This window comes from Pundamilia nyererei, unplaced genomic scaffold, assembly GCF_000239375.1.
Source record: "Pundamilia nyererei isolate P.nyererei 1_Seehausen unplaced genomic scaffold, PunNye1.0 scaffold00024, whole genome shotgun sequence".
In the NCBI taxonomy this organism is placed as follows: Eukaryota; Metazoa; Chordata; class Actinopteri; order Cichliformes; family Cichlidae; genus Pundamilia; species Pundamilia nyererei.
In genome coordinates, this window is record NW_005187425.1 from 275,496 (window position 1) to 292,030 (window position 16,535).

Sequence of the window (16,535 nt, forward strand, 5' to 3'; positions counted from 1 at the left end):
AAAAAAAAAAAAAAAATCAAGATAACATATGTCCAAAACCACACAAATCAAAATGATTAAAATGCTCACTTAAATAGGTAATTACATCCTAAACATAACCCTTCCGTTGTCAGTTAAATCCCTAATAGGTCATCATAGGGGCAGTCAGACACACAACAAGGACAGCAGGGAACTTTGAGGGATTTAAGCCTGTAGGTGGTCTCCGAGAGTCTGAGGCTGCAGACACAAGTGGCTGAACAATGGCGTGACTAGGAGGTCAAAAGAACAACACCAATACAAACAGGGATGATTAATCAAACGCCATGGCCATACAAGAGTTGCATTGTTGCCTTACAACGTTCACGTAAAGCTAACGACCACACAGATTACACAGTACTATATACACCCAAAACAACACCCGTTTACTTACATTAGCAAGGTCTTGAACTGAATTTGTCTCATATTAGTGCAACAAATTATCCCTCACAAGTAGGCAGGGTCAGTACTTAAATCTTAAATCACAAAAAGCTAAATTTTTCAGAAAAGGATGTTTTTTAATTAATATAAATAAGCAGGAAGCACATGCTGCATCCTGTGCTGAACACCTTGGGAAAATGACAAACCTTACTACAAATGCAACGTAAAGTAAATCAGATATCTGTATATTGTGCATGCACGCAACTAAATACATATATTTTTAATCTACCTCCCGGAAGATGGGGGCATTATTGAAGCCTAAATCCAGGATGTTAAAAAACAGGATAGATTGGGTCACTTCCAGTTAATGTCATTAACACTTCCTGTCATCTCATCATTCATTTACTCTGCTAGTCATTAATCAACCTCAGAGGAAACTGGCACACATTGATTCTATGGCACATAATTTGGCAAGTCCTTTTAAAAGATGCCCACTGGAGCTTTTGTGGCCTTATAATGTCAAAGTCTGCACAACAGACTTTGCAACAGAAATTAGAAATGGCAGTTTTAATGACTAATTCTTACACAAGCCCAGCACACTCACAACCCATGAGGATACAAGTCAATCCTAAACCTGTAGTGTGGGAATTTGTGTCTATCAGGTTGACTGCTTGGCTAGATCGGCATTCCTAAACTCATTGCACTGTTGCAACAGCATGTTTGCACACACAACTCCTGATTACCATAAACACAGTTCCAGCAACAATGTGAATCATATTCTCTGCGAATCTGTCAACCTTGCAGGTTTCACAACACACATGCATAACCGTTATAAACAATACGGAGCAGACACTGAGGAATGCTGTGGGACAGCACGCTAAACTACACAACCGTAACAGCAACCTACCATGGGGCAACTTATGCATTTGAGGTTGGGCAATAAATCAACCTGTATTACAAAACTGTTTTCCAAAGATTACAAAAAAAACAAAGCACCTTTAAAAACATCTTGCCACAGGAACGCTGGGTGACACTGGTAGTTTCACAGAAATGCTGATTAATTTGTTCTGTCCTTTTAGATACATGAATTTATCTCAAGTTAAAGAACATCCACTTTAAAAAAAAACAAACAAAAAAACCCCACTGAAATCAAGTAACCCTACCTCATCTTAACACCTTAAATTTAAACTGCATGATACATAAAAATACATGACTGTCATGCTCACCAGTATTTCTTGGAAACACCGGGTGTCTCAACATATGTTAAAGAATATCAAAAAGTGTTCAGACCATTTTGTGTCGTGCATTAATTCAGCTGAAAATATCATTCTATGCCAACTAAACTTTATATTATATGTGAGATACAGAGCACTGATAAGCAGAGAAAAAATGTACACTCTACCACAGAGATAGGGGAGGATTACAGATTCAAATATCTGGCATCCGCACTTGGAAGTGGGCTGCAAACCAAAGTTGTTCGACACAAATCAACCATGTGTTGTCCCACATATGCAAGCAGTCAAGAGATTATCCAGGGTGAGTATGCACAAATATATCAAATATATCACAGCATTAGTGGGATTTACTGCTTGTGACCAGTTCACCACACGTGTTTTCAGTTTTGTCATATGCAAGTTAGCACAGGGTCAACACTGCAATGAAATGTATTTGACGAGCAGCAGACAGTAACTCAGCAGTATAGTATACTGTTGCAGTATTTGATAAAGTATTTACTAAGTGTGAGCCTTTATTTACTGATATGATCAACTGCAAAGACTGTAGATTCACAAGTAATGATTAACCATGAACGGAAACTGAAACGTATATAGACCTGATAACATGCTAAGCAGTAATCTACTTCAGTATGCGTAACTTGGCCTACTTATATCAACTTCAAACCTCTGACCAAAGTTTATAAGAGTATCTTTTAGGCAGTAAGTTAGATTTCCTCATTTTTCTAGGACATTTACACAGAATGAATCAATATCAGGACAACTGCCTTATTTTTCTCACTGTCGGATGAAGCTCTCTAAAATTAAGAAAATTGTTCAAGAGGGAAATGGTACATAAGCAGATTTAAGTTAAAAATATATAGCAGACACTATAGACGAGTAACCACATCACTGTTTTACATTCCTGACGTCTCTTTAAATTTACTGGGCTACTTTTGACATCTGGATGGAGGCTGATACCACATCACTCACATACACATCTGCAAATACATCTCCGTTTATACAGCCAACTCTTTATGTGGCATGAGCTTGTGTGTATGCTGAGCTAAACTTGACGAGTGTGTTAACTGATACATTTTTGGTGGTGAAAGGTGGTGAAAGCCAACTCCTGTTTTAGGCATAAAGGAACATGGGGTATGTATGAAGAGCTAAATTTAAGGGATTTTGACCTTTATCACTAAATCCACAGATTTTTATGACTTATCTGCAATAAATAGCTCCTAACAATCACTTCAGTGTGGCTACTTTTAACTTCTGATAAAGCAAAGTAGTAAAATCTTACCTGATAGTAGGATTTAATCTGCCTGATGAGAATAGAAAGGTTCTGGATGCGCAGTGTGGAGTCATTGTTCACTTTCTTGTTGGTGCGCTGCACTGTGGCTTTGGGATTTCTGTAGGAGAAATGGAATAAGGGTTATTCAAAAATCCAAGTTTGTAGCAAAGATAAATATCAGGTGAAGATTTCTTTGTTTCTAAGAACTGCCATTGTATCATTGCTTTATGTAATAGAATGGGTCTGTATATAAGCCGTAGAGTGACAGTAGACCCACAGTAGACCCTTGCTTAAATAAACAGAGTGCCATAACAATGTTAAAAGAAACCACAATCACAATAAAAGCAAACACAACAAAACATTGGTGGCACCAAAGTTTCAGACAGTTTCTAGGGTCCAAATTAAAGTACTAAAATTCAAAGCTCTTGAAGCATTTAAACATTTGGGTTACACCAACTGCGGGGGAAAATCACTGAGATGGGGCATAGTGGCTCTGTTGATGGGACGTGGACAACCAGAGGGGGGAGGGGGGGAGTGAAGCAAAGTTAATTTTCTATCACTTTCAGGGAAAATGCACAAACAAGAGCTTCCTTTTACTTACTACATTTTTTAACTTGGATTTGGGGAATGTCAGAAAACATTTGATACCCACTAGGCTACACTGAGGCGTTGTATATCAGCAGTTCTGTGACATTTAGCTGTGATCATTGCCTTCATGCTGCCTGCAGAGTCAAGAGGCTGTGTGCCCTCGGTGAGTGTTGCCTAAGGGATGTTAAACGGCGCATGCATCACAACTTATATTATCACAGGCGTCAACACGTTTTAAGGAGCCAAACATTCCACATCCACACAGAACCATTTCACATAGTAACTGATAGCAATCCAAACAATTTGCACATCTGTGAATGTTACCAAGCCCAATTACAAACATTCACCAATTAAGTCTACTGGTAAGATAATTAATCAGACAAATCCTTAGCAACTTGTATCCTCCCATCATTGGAAAGCCTGACATGCTGACCTGCTGTCAAGCTCAGAGTCTGCATCATTTATGGCTAATAATCTCCCAGGTTTTAACAATAAAGTTCTTTGATAGGATAAACGACACTGATTGGAGGGAGAGAGAAAAAAAGAAGTTCAACCAGCTAGTTAGAGGTTAAAAAGATTGATACTATACTATACTATAAGTCTTGTGTATTTAATGTGATATCTACTGATCCCCTGAGGGAAATTCCAGTTTCCTTGAGTCACAGAACTGAGGCGATGACAAAATGGCAGCCCTTGAGCAACTAGAGAGAAAGTCTTAATTTCACATTTGCTAATGCCAAATGCATCTATATATTGCTGTAACATTTGTCTCAAATACTTTTCATACAGTTTATTTGTTCTACATAATGAGTGTAGCTTTAGATGGGCAGCATTTCCTTCAGTAATCCCACTAAAAGTTCCACTAAAAGTCCACCTGATGAGTCAATGGTTCGCAGAAATCTTTACTTTTTTATTTATTTATTTATTTTATTACCCTTAACTTTAGTAATTGTTTTCTGTAAGACTTTATCAGTCTCTCACATTCTTGTGAAGGAATTTTGGCTCGTTCGTCTTCACAGCATTACTTCAGTTTACTCAACTGAGGCCTGCAGGCTTTGTTTTATGCACAGCTCATTAGCCGGCATACTCAGGATCACTGTCCTGTTTTTCATGACCCAATTTGGGCCAACATTTAGTTTTGGGACACATGTCACATTTAACTCTAGAATACTTGGTAAACAGAGGGGTTCACGGTCAAGTCATTCACTGCAAGCTGGCCAGAGCCAGTGGATGCAAAACAAGGCCAAATCATCACCCCTCCACTACCGTGCTTCTGATATGCTGTTCTTGATTTTACCAAACATGGTACTGTGCATTACATCTGTCCAAAGGTCATTGTTCCACACATTGTGGTTTGTTGATGCAAACCTGAGCTGTGCTGCCATGTTTTTCTGTCAACCCTTCTTAATGAGTAATGCTTGTGGTGTCCGAGACATAGCTCTGGATTTTTAGTGGTTCCTCTGTGCATTGCACAGTCTGAACTTGGAGTGAATTTCTCAGACAATCTTCCATCCCTTAAAAGATTGTGGTATTGTGTTAACACAACTTCACAACTTCAATGATGAATAGACAAATGAACTGCCAAATCATCTGCTTTATTAAAAGGTGTTCACACTTGCTAATGATCAGTTTATTAATTGCAATACATCAGTAGCACCTGGATGCTCCTTACTTTCTTAATTCATATTGAAACAGTAAGGGTGTACTTAGGAGCCTCGTGAAAACTTTTTTGCATAAGACTAAGTAAAACAGAACCACATCCGCTAAGGCCAATAGATTACACAAACACTCAAACAAAAATACTTATGTCACTTTAAAGTGAAATGCAATTTAACACTCATGCTAATTTAATTTTAAACCGATAATTAACAAGTTACATTTCATACTAAACTTAACTCATTTTAACAAACTTGCCACACATTAATTTTGCTGTTCCTATAGATAAAAATAATGAAATAATTTACTTAACAATATTTGAGGCAACACATTTTGATGATCCATCAAAATGATGAACCATTTCACCCTTTAGCTTCCATGTGTTATAGCTATATAAAGTAAAATACCTCCTATCCTCCATAAGGGAGGCATATCCAAGTAATTAAGTCGTGGTATTTTCCTTACCATCATGCCTTACACCAACAATGCCAGAGAGCAGCTCTGATTATCGTGATATGCACTTTAAACCTCAGTGTGTATGCTCCATGACCTATTTATGAGGGTCAACATGGCTGCCTTGCGCCTGAGAAGGATCCTGACTGCTTATAAATGTATGCATGCATGCATGTAGTGTGCAGCACATGTGTCGTCATGCATGTGTGTGCATGACTGCTTCTGAAACACCCAAGAATCGCAAAGGAATGTCTGTATCTGCACAGCTCATAATTTGATTACAAAGATATAATCAAGATTTTTTTTTCCTGTTTAGAAGAAGACGCTGAATGTCAAGGGTTGTATTTATCTTCAGCAACATTCATTCATTCAGAGGTGACTGGTTAAATCCTTTTCTTGTTTTACCACCGTTACATTCTCCTTGCACTGAGCACCATTAAATATACCTCTAATAGAAACAAAACAAAGCATACTTGCTTAATACACAGTAATATAAAGACTCCAGTTATCAATTTAGACCCATTTATGCATTTATTTAGAAGTCTTGGGTTTATATGAAAAGTCTCTCTCTCAAATGGCTGCAGTGTGGATGTGTTAATTCGGCTTTTCAACAGCCTCCACCCTGAAAAACACACACACACACACACACACACACACACACGCTAATCAAAAGGACACAGGGCTCTTTTTAATACCGTGCTAAACGAAGTCACATGACCTTGCCATCTCTCCCCTCCACATGCACACACAGCCCCTTTCGAGGTCCATAGTAGGGGGTCTATTTAACCCATTAATTAAAAAGCACAGAGGAAGCTGTAATCCTATCAGTGCGAGGAGGGTAATGTGGTGAACGAGGTGTGTGAGAAATACTTGGAGAAGGGGAAAAGGAAGAAAAAAAAATGTTGTTACTATTCATGCATTCCATCATCATCATCACACTCAGCTGACAACATGGCAGTCACCATCTCATGACAATAACATGCAATCCACTACTCATTTCTCCTGCACAATCTCTGATGTTACTAGTCTGGGACAGGCTGACACCCCTGTGGATCAGCGGGCGACTAAATACGGGGGCTTAACAGCAGTTAAAAAAAAAAAAAAAAGAAAAGAAAAGAAAATCCAACTTATTGCCTCCCCCTCCCTGTTCCTGCTGATACAATAAACCTAAGACTTTAAATAGACAAACAGATTAAGGATGAACAGGCAAAGCCAGCTCAAGAGGCAGCAACACAGACAACTAGTCAGCAAGTCAGCCAGACGGCCAGTCAATAAGTCGGTTCATGGTTGCCGTCGATAGGCACTGCAGCCTTATGCAGAGCCGGCGGCCACTGGGCTTCCTCCTCTCATCTGCAAGCTTTGATTGGCTGGGTAGGTTAGAGAGTAGTGTTAGCCTATATATGACAGGCTACATTAGAGTCAACGTGGGCAGCCAGGCACATGCCCGTACACACACACCAATACAGAAAGCAGCCTAAATGCGCGCACACACAAAGCCCAGGCCCCATTTGGCCACGTGCTGGAGATGGAGATTGTGAGCTGTACTGTCCAAACACAGCAGGAGGGGTGTGTTTGTGCCTCCATGTGAGAGAGAAGACAAACATACACAGGAGGCCGGTGAAAGAAATCTGGGGGATGAGCTCTTATTAGCAGCCGTGTTAAGGCTGACGGTTTGGTTCAGGATAATTTCAGGTCGGTGTAAAGAATTAAGGCTGTCTGACACGCCCTCGATTTGTTTTTTCCACCACTCAGAAGCACAAAGAAACAGCAGAAGCCTTTAAGATGTCAAAATTTTAAACCAGTTGGTTCAAATACCACTGAGGGCATGCAACCAACCCAGTAACACAGATCTAGACCTTATATGGCTTGTAGAACTGTTAACCAACAGGCTGATAGAAAATGATACCCTTTTCTACCATTTATCCCGGCTACTTTCAGTGCGAGGGAGTATAAGTACTACTTTCAGACACTCCAAAATTACTGAGCACCTCCCGAGTCCAAATACCCTTTTGAGGAAGCTCATATTTACCACTTGTATTTCTGTGATCTGAAGCCTCGACTTTCCTTGTCTGTGAGTAAACACGAATCCACCTGAATCTGAACGGCGTAAATTTTGTGCACACCCAGGTGCCTGCCTGTTTTTTGTCCGCAGGGAATTTACATTACAATGCACCGACGACGCATCCGCCCCAGGCAGCGCATTTCCAAGGAGGATAACAGGAATCATTGCATGCTTGTTGGGTCTCCAGCTGTCCACGTCCACAATGGAGCATAGTCAAGACTTCATTCTGTCGGACACTAATCCAATATTTGTGGACATGTAGGAATATCGGTCAAATATTAGGGAATTGATTAATGAATAGTAAATAAATAGGATACCTTCATTAAAACATCAAACTTACTATGAAAGCAAAGAAAGTTATTAACAATAATCCATACTAACAAGTCAGCTATAAAATGAGGAAATCAGCACTTATCTTTTAGATTTTGGAGTGCATCATTACACTGACTGCACTTCCAAACAGAAGCTTTGAAGTACAGTAAGCACAGGCAGGAGGTAACACATACTCTTATAAATCCAATTAATCTCAAATTAGTGAGGAATCAGACAGTGATCCTAGAGCATCATATGTCACTGCACCATTAGGTTATTTTTAACTTGGGCTGCAATGCAGATTATATTACTTTACCCCATTAGAATACCGGGAGTGCAAGATGCTGGGAACAAAGTAACATCCACCACTCTTTACTGATGTGGACTGCATCCTCTTCTCTCATTCTTCACCTTTTCTCACGGAAACTGTAGTGCTTAAACACACCGAGTTCTCATCGCCCCATTTCCTTGTCCTGGTTTTTCATGGAGTCGTTTCTTTTCCGTCTTTGTCTTTCTGTTACCACAGGACCTCTTCCTGTCTTCCGTGTACCCACAAGGATTGTAGCTGAACTCATTCCTACCAATCTGGATTGGAGGTGCTGAGGATAGTCCTTCCAAGGTTAGTCATCTATCTTGCAGTTTATCTGCATAATGAAGGACTAACTGCTCAAACTGGAATTGTGTAGGAGAGGTGAAGCACTGGTTCCTCAAGGCCTCAGAGCAAAGTAAGGTCTAGTGTTGCTACTTTCAGTCGACGATAGTGAAGGTGGAGTTCTGCCGCAGGACTACACACTATCTGTCAAAAAGTATAAAAAGTACTTTTTTGCAAACACACATTTGCAAAAGAGAAACTTTTAAATAAGATTAATTATTAATTCATTTGAGAAGGGTTCGCACCTTATTTAGACACATCCACTGTCAATATAGAGAATGAATCTTTCTAACATAAATCACACTTCAATCATTCTGCTATGGGTCACTCTTTGGAACAGAAATTGTTTCACCTGGTCGATGATTAATTTTACTTTGCTGTTAATTCTCAGTGTTAAGCTGCTGTTAATGAAACTCAACAATTCCTGCAGATGTTTCACCCCATAAGTCTTTCATTGAACAGAAGGGATTATATCCCTGAGCCGCTGAAGGGATAGAAATAAGTAACAGATGGAGGAAATGTTGAGTTTGCATTAATTGCAAATAGCAGCACCAGCAAATTAACAGCTACCTTTAATAAAAATCTGATATAAAGCTGCCAAAATGAACATTTGAAATGGTGGCAAATAGCATCAGTAGTGGAATTCAAAAGTTCAGTATTAAATTGTGATGGGCAGCAATTTATTCATAGTCATGCTAAATGCTATGCAGCAGCAAACTTAAATACTATACTTTAAGAGTCGGGTAATTGTAAGTCAAATGACTCTGCACTGCTAGAGTGAAAAACTCTGCGATTAAATTTCTACGATGATTCCTTTGGGGTTAAACGTCCTTGTTTCCGAGGTTTGGAGTGCCTCATATTAACACAGCCTTGTTAAAGTTTTGTCCTCCCAAGGTCACAGCTGCCGTTTCCTTCCTGATATGATACACATCCCCCTGCTCGCCGGGCACAGAGAGAATGACACAATGATGATTATGAGAGTTGAGATCCAAGGCGAACACTTTGATGTTGAAGGATGGATCCCACACTCCAGCCAGGAGCAGGAGGGAAATCAAACAGTCTAACAACCCAGCAGCACATTTGTCTGCCTCCATTCTCCAATCCAGCAGGAATTTCAACTATGTCTGCTGTAACTAGCCCCAGAGAAAGCTAACAAAGGCTTCAACGTGCTGCTCAAAAGAAAACAGGAGAGAGAAATGAGAGTGAGAGGAGTGCTGAGGTGTGGACAGAAAAGGAAGTGGAGAGATGAAGATGCCAGCTGGAGGAAAGACGGGAGAAACAGACTAAGAGCATGTGGTGCAGGATCTGTAGGTGTTGGTAAATGATGAAGAGAGACAGCAGAAGAAAAAGAACATAAGATTTGACCCTATTGAAATATTTACCCCTCTGAGACCTATTGGTATTGCATGACTTGTAGTATTTTTTCTTAGCTGTTCTAGTTTGCTTTAAAAAAAAAAAACTAGAGAAGAGCAGAGGTGCAATAATACCTGGGTGTGATTCCTGAGTAAAAATTGTAAAGACAAATATGACAAAAAAACAAAAGACATGTATCAACATGCAACAGAGCTTTGTTTCAAGTAAAGTATTAAATTGGTGCACATATGACTTCACACAGTAAAACCCAGCCAATGCTGGAATTTACATCCATTTAAATTGTAATTTTAAGTTGATTATCTACGGCAGACCTCAATGGCTGTTACAACAGTACAAACAAAGTGTACTGAAATACACTGAGAAAAAAATATGCAGATGAAAATTCTGACAGCTGGTAGTTACGCTCAATTTTCTCACATTCTCTTTCCCATATGTGCACCCATTCAGACAGACTTACAGACATGCACTGATCTGTCTGAATAATAAACAGAAGTACTGACCACAGAACATGTGGAACCGCATTCTTTCCATTTCTCACATATGCGTTACTACTTTACACTTGTAGCTACTTCAGTAAAATTAGCAGCCAGTTTTTTGAACATCTTTTCTAGTTTAAAGTTGTTAGCATTGCAAAGTTAGCATTGCAAAGCTCACAGCTTTGCAATGCTAGAAAAGCACTTTGACATCCAACATGACAAATGTTGTGCACCCGATTTCCATCAACTGTCTGTCTCACTCAAATAAATCAGGTAACTGCAGCCTGTAAAAGGACGGACTGACCGGTTGACCGAACAGGCCAAGGAGCCAGCACGAGTCTACAGACTTTGCAAAAAAGCCAAGAATTCAAATGGACAGTTGTCACTCTGACAAAAATTTAATTGGCGCTTTCTTGCTGGGCGGGAAAACTAATTGGTTCGACAGCACTACGGAGGCGATGTAATTGGCTAGGTAATGTCAGTCACACGAGGGCAGGGGGAAGGGACACGGTGCCATCTGGGTGTCTGTCAGCAAACCGTTAGATAATCCTGGGGTCTCTCAGCTCTTTCTGTGCTCTCCCATGCTGTCCTCATGACAACTGCTGCCAGCCGGTCTGCCATGTCTCCTGCTTTGTGCTAGATAGAGACATGCGCACAGCAATACTAAAGCTTGCTCTACAACAGCTGATGTTGCCAATAAAATACCACAAAGGTGTGTAATTAGGCATGCATGTGAAGTGATCACACAATATTTATTAATGTTTTATTTTAACATAAAAGTATGCCGACTTCCATCCACTCATTTATGTAAGTTTTGTAGTTCTATCATTGACTCTTCTAAATGCAGTGCTAACTGTGCTGAACGCTAGTGGGTGTTTTTTTGTTGTTGGTTTTTAATGTAAACAGCAGCTGGAGGGTAACACCAGTAGAGTACAGCTTTTTAGTGCAGCTGGATCAATTTCAAGCAAGGCAATAACACTCACTACAATATGTTTCAAGCTGTCACAACAGAGGAGAAAAGGAAAAAACTAAATGTGTGAGTAAGAGTGTTCTAGTGGGAGCCCTGTTAATTATCACCTACAGGTATTCGGAGAAGTTTCTAAGCTACTTTTAATGAGAGATGGAGCCGAAGGAAGTATAACCACACACCACGCATTGCTTTCAACCACATTTATGATCTTAATACTGAATAAGCTCATGTTACATTTACAAAAGGATGACAATGAAAAAAATGATATAGCTATTATTCAAAGGGCTCTGCAGCAGCTGCAAAGTTTACAACCATGAGGTGTAATATACAGTTGAGTTTATGATATTTCAGTTAGCTGAAGTTAATCCTGCAGTGCCTGTAAAGCAGGAGAGGCAGACAAAGAGCAGTCTCACCAACACTAAATCTGACCAATACTGTAGCCCTTTGAGTGGGAGGGTGGCTGAACAAGATGACTACCAACAGCTGCCTCAGTCCAAAACCCAAATACACAGGAAAAAAAAAAGAAAAAACAAAAAAAAACACAGATACACAAACTCCCACACAGAGACAGAAGCCCTGCAGAAAAGCATGCAGACACACACAAACATAAACACACTGTGCGGGCTGTGACTGAATATTCCCAGTATCCTGTCAGGCGATCACTAAGGCAGTCACGGTTCATTTTAGCATAGAGCTCTCAACCATCCACAGGAAATTTCCTTCTGGCTCTTTCCATTTTACTGCACACTGAAAACCTACCAATTACATGGCCACACACCTTTGTGTTAATATGTAGAACTGAGGAATTGCCATTGTGGCTCAGCAAACCAGGGATGTGAATTTGTCTTGTGTGTTAAACGCTTGCTCTATTTTTGCAAATCTTTCCTGTCATGTCAAAGTTGTTGTTTTTTTCATCTCTGGCTTTTTGGCAAATCATTTTCTGCCTTCCTTGGTCCTCTGACCCTTCCCTTCCCCCCATATCCTTCCTGTTTCTTTTTCCACCATAGTGTGTCCCATAGGGGGGAAAATGCACTAAAAATATAGCAGACTTGTTTGATGAAGCTATGTGTGGAAGAGGAAAGACGGCCTTGCCATTTGGAGAATACATCAGCATGTAGAAAAAGCCTGGAGGAGGAAAACAAGCATGGGAAAAAGAGCTGGAAGAGATAGTTGAAACCTCAAGATAGGCAGCTTAGAGTGATGGGCGAACAGCAAGAGGTCGAGGACATTATAAGAAGGCAGGACAGGAGGAAGAGGAAACCATCCAAAGAGAGGAAACCGTGTGGGGGTTAATCAGCTCCTCATGCAATGCAGCCACACATTTATCCTTCTGAAACACTACACACTTGTTACTAGCATAAATCTGTACACAAAACAATGGAAAGACAGATTAGAATATCCATACATTTCCCTGAGCTACTGATGTGGCAAGAAGTTGTCACATGAAAGTGCAACACATAATCTCTTGAGAGGTGAAAATCAATTCCAGTGGGAGCAGGCTGGGTTGAATGGTGCTTAGACAGGCAGGCGGGGGGATAAATGCTGACAGTGTGGAGTGTAGCATTAGCGGAAAATATGAAAAATTGTCCTGCTAGCAGGAAGTACCAGCCAGGAGCCAGACAAAGGAATGAAAAGCGGTGTTCTGCCATGTTTTATATATTTATGACTGGAAAGAGACAAACTGAACATGAAATTCCTTTGCCTTATCAAACATCCAACCTCTCTCACTATCAACAGAACTCCCAATACATAAGCAGTCTTTCCCTTTCAGCTGAATGTAAACCAAATGTTGGCCTGCTGCATTGCAGTGCAGTCAACATCCAGATTCTGTGCTGCTACCAGGGATTCCTCTTAGGGCTACTATTTCTAGTTTAATTTACAGCACAGCAGGAAACGTGAAGCTGCAGCTTCCAGGGGCGGGGTGTCTTCCAGTCGGCTGCAGATGACAGTGTAGGATGACTTAAAAGAAAACACGCACGCATCTTTGCAGCAAACATGCCTGCAGACAATCTGCGGAGCTCTAAAGAACCCCTGACAATAACTGTCTGCAAAGATTTCTGACAGTGCGACCCATCATTGACCCCAATACAAGGTCCCTTTGTGCTTAGCCTACATTCATTTTAAGCGCCGGACAGAGGCTGCAGTTGCTTAATTTGCTCATGAGGGGATGACCCCACGAAAAACCCCCAGGGTGAGTACCACTTTGACCTTCCTCCACACCCACAGACCCCGTTTACTGACCAAAATGCATACATATAACCACACAGAATGGGTACGGTTTAACCATGTAACCCTTGTTAATGCAATGATGGGTAATATTTCTGGATGTGTGCCGCAAACTACTTACATCTCAAGCATTATCTCATTCAGGTAAATCCCATCCACTAATTCAATATATTCCGATAATTTGGTGCCATCGGTCACCGTCGAGTGTCCGACCGTCTTCACCTGAAAAGGGGACAATAGATAATCGATAAAAGAACATCATGGGGTGATTAATTGGCGAGCTCAAGACACATCTGAATAGCTAATTAGGGAGCTTACCCAGCAGACCAGAGGTGTGAGCATGAACTGCTCCAGCAAAGGAGTGAACACCTCGTTTTCCATATTTTCCTGGCGCCGTTTATTTCAGCAGATATGGGTTTTTTCCCTTTTTAAATCGGAGAGAAACGCGTTTCTTTTGACACCGCTCATGTAGTTAATTCAATTAAATCGACGCTCATTGTGGATACAGGCCACGGAAAGACGTCCGAGGTTCCTTTGGATAAGGGGTAAAAAAATCGTTAATCCACAATTTTCTAGACACAAGCCAGCTGTTTCAGATGCCACCGACGGGGGTTCGGCTCCCTCACGGAGAAGGCAGGGATTCACATTTTCTGTTAAAGCGCTTTAAATAAAGATACTCTGTAATGTGTCGCCAGCCGGGCTCGCTGTCTATCTACAAATAAGATTAAGGAGACTCTGAGACCTGCGCCAGGTATGGTTTTATGCTGAGGAACTGGTAGATAGAGTCCAACGCTGAGGGGAGATATTCCTCCAACACCTCCTTTTAAATTAAATATCCAATACGAAGGGAAATCCAGATGTTCAAGGTCCGTGGTTTGAAACCATCGGGTTACTCCTCAAATTTATTCTAAGGTCATGTCTAGCCACTGATTCTGCTTCCCCTGTCTGCCTCTGTTCAAATGCTGCACACCACTGAGCGCAAGACTGGGGAGGAGGACAAGTAGGACCGCCCCCCTCCCTGCCTCTCGCGTGCATCTCCCTCCGCCTCATCGCCTCTTTAGCCCAAGAAAAGTAGGGCACTGATCAAAGCATCTCTTTCAGCTCAGACTACTTCATGCTCTTAGTCATGTTTCGTAGAAAGCACTTAGTCATCTAGCGCAGTTAAACTGTCTTAAGATCATTTTAAGTATCAAAGAAGCAAATGTTGTTGTTTTTTTGTTTTGTTTTTATTGAGAACCAGTTTGTCTGCAGCTTCAGCGTTATAATTTCTAACATGCTGTGGCACATTTGGTTCCAGTTTGTGCTTAGTTAATCCACTGGCATGTATAAATGCTGGGGATCCAGGTATACTCTTTGTCTGCTTTTGCACCATGCAGTACATTAGTGACATGTAGGCTACTGACACCTGGTGGGTAACGTAAAGACTGGAGGTGTAGTATCTGTCAATCAAAGAAACTGTTCCATCAAATTTGCAACATATGATTCGTTTAAATTTAAAATAAGCTTTCTGCAGTCTGTTGTTTGTTTGGTTTATTAAAGGAGACTTGTGCTCATTTCCAGCTTTGTGTTTGTTTATTTATTTATTTATTTAGCATTATTTAGGAAGTTCTTTTGAAATCAAATGTGTTTTGCAAGGGAGATTTGGCCAATGCAACTTTTAGACATATATCCCCAAAATACCACAAATACAACAAAAAAATACAAGGTCTACATACATACAATTAATATGCAATAAACAAATAACATAAAACATTAGTGGCCTCTAAAAAAAATAATGAAACGTCTCCTTTTCTGCAATCCATATGATGATTTAAATTCACCAATAGCTATAGCCATGTTTAAGTTTAAGGTCTTCCTGTAAATTCCATGTCTAACAAAACACTGTTGTCCCCACATCTGTCAGAACTCTAGTCACATCAAAAAAGGCCAATCATAGCTAGTAACTATTGATATGGCAACAAAGAGGCGTCCAATAGTGTTAAATAATATCGCTTCATAGAGAAAGATAAACCAATATTGGTTTTTGTAAGTTATCAGAGACTTTGGATTTTTAATAAAATGTAGAGATTCACGGTACAATCTATCAAGATCTTCTTGCTATTCTTGGACTCTAGTCTATTATTATTTCAAAACAATCCCGATTAATCTTATACTGGGCCTTGGTACAGTCCCTCATTTCATCCAGCATCTGTATTTTAGTTCTCATCTTTAACCCAACTTTCTTCTGATTGGCTATCCCTGATAAAAACACAGGCTCAATAGCAGGTGGATGGGTCTGTAATGACAATATTATCTAGACTCAGTGACATCATGCATACTCAAGAGTAGGAAAAAAAGTATGTGAAATGGAGCAAGTTAGAGCAGTCTGAAACTTGAGCTTTTGGCTCATTACTTCTACATATTCGTCTGATTCTGATATGCCTCTATCATTAGTTGAGCAGTCGCCATTGTAACATTACAAATTTAACAGAAATAGACAGGTCTACTTTAAAGACCATAAAACTAAAAATATCCATAATGATACAGAATGAGGTTATGTCATTTTTATTGATAGTTGTGTTTTTAAAATGACTTACTGATGATGATTTACTAAATGCCAGAACAGCTATAAATGGCTAATTTTGAAGCTCTAAGATAACTTGTGACTCACACTATTCAGTGAAAGGTCAAATGATTACTCAAGGTCAGATTTTGACAGAAAAAGAATCTGCTGCTTAGATAATTAATGAATCATTCAAATAATTTTTAAAACAAGTTGTCACCAACATTTCTCTGTTTTATAGCAGTGGAAACTGAATTTCTGAGTGGGCCGGACAGAACATGGACACTGATTGTATTAGGTTGGTTTGGGAAGACTGTGAGTAA

General features: G+C 40.1%; 1 protein-coding gene across 1 annotated transcript in view; it reads right to left on the bottom strand.

The window, feature by feature from the left end:
• Positions 1 to 14,661, bottom strand: part of ccdc88ab (coiled-coil domain containing 88Ab) — a 62,839-nt gene extending 48,178 nt beyond the window's left edge. Inside the window, exons 1-3 of the mRNA XM_013909390.1 lie at positions 13,989 to 14,661; positions 13,792 to 13,892; positions 2,911 to 3,019 (exon numbers count right to left, since the gene is read on the bottom strand). Of these exons, the coding sequence (XP_013764844.1) occupies positions 2,911 to 3,019; positions 13,792 to 13,892; positions 13,989 to 14,051 (273 nt within the window). The 5' untranslated portion in view covers positions 14,052 to 14,661. The remainder of the gene's footprint in view (positions 1 to 2,910; positions 3,020 to 13,791; positions 13,893 to 13,988) is intronic.
• Positions 14,662 to 16,535: the final 1,874 nt, after the last annotated feature.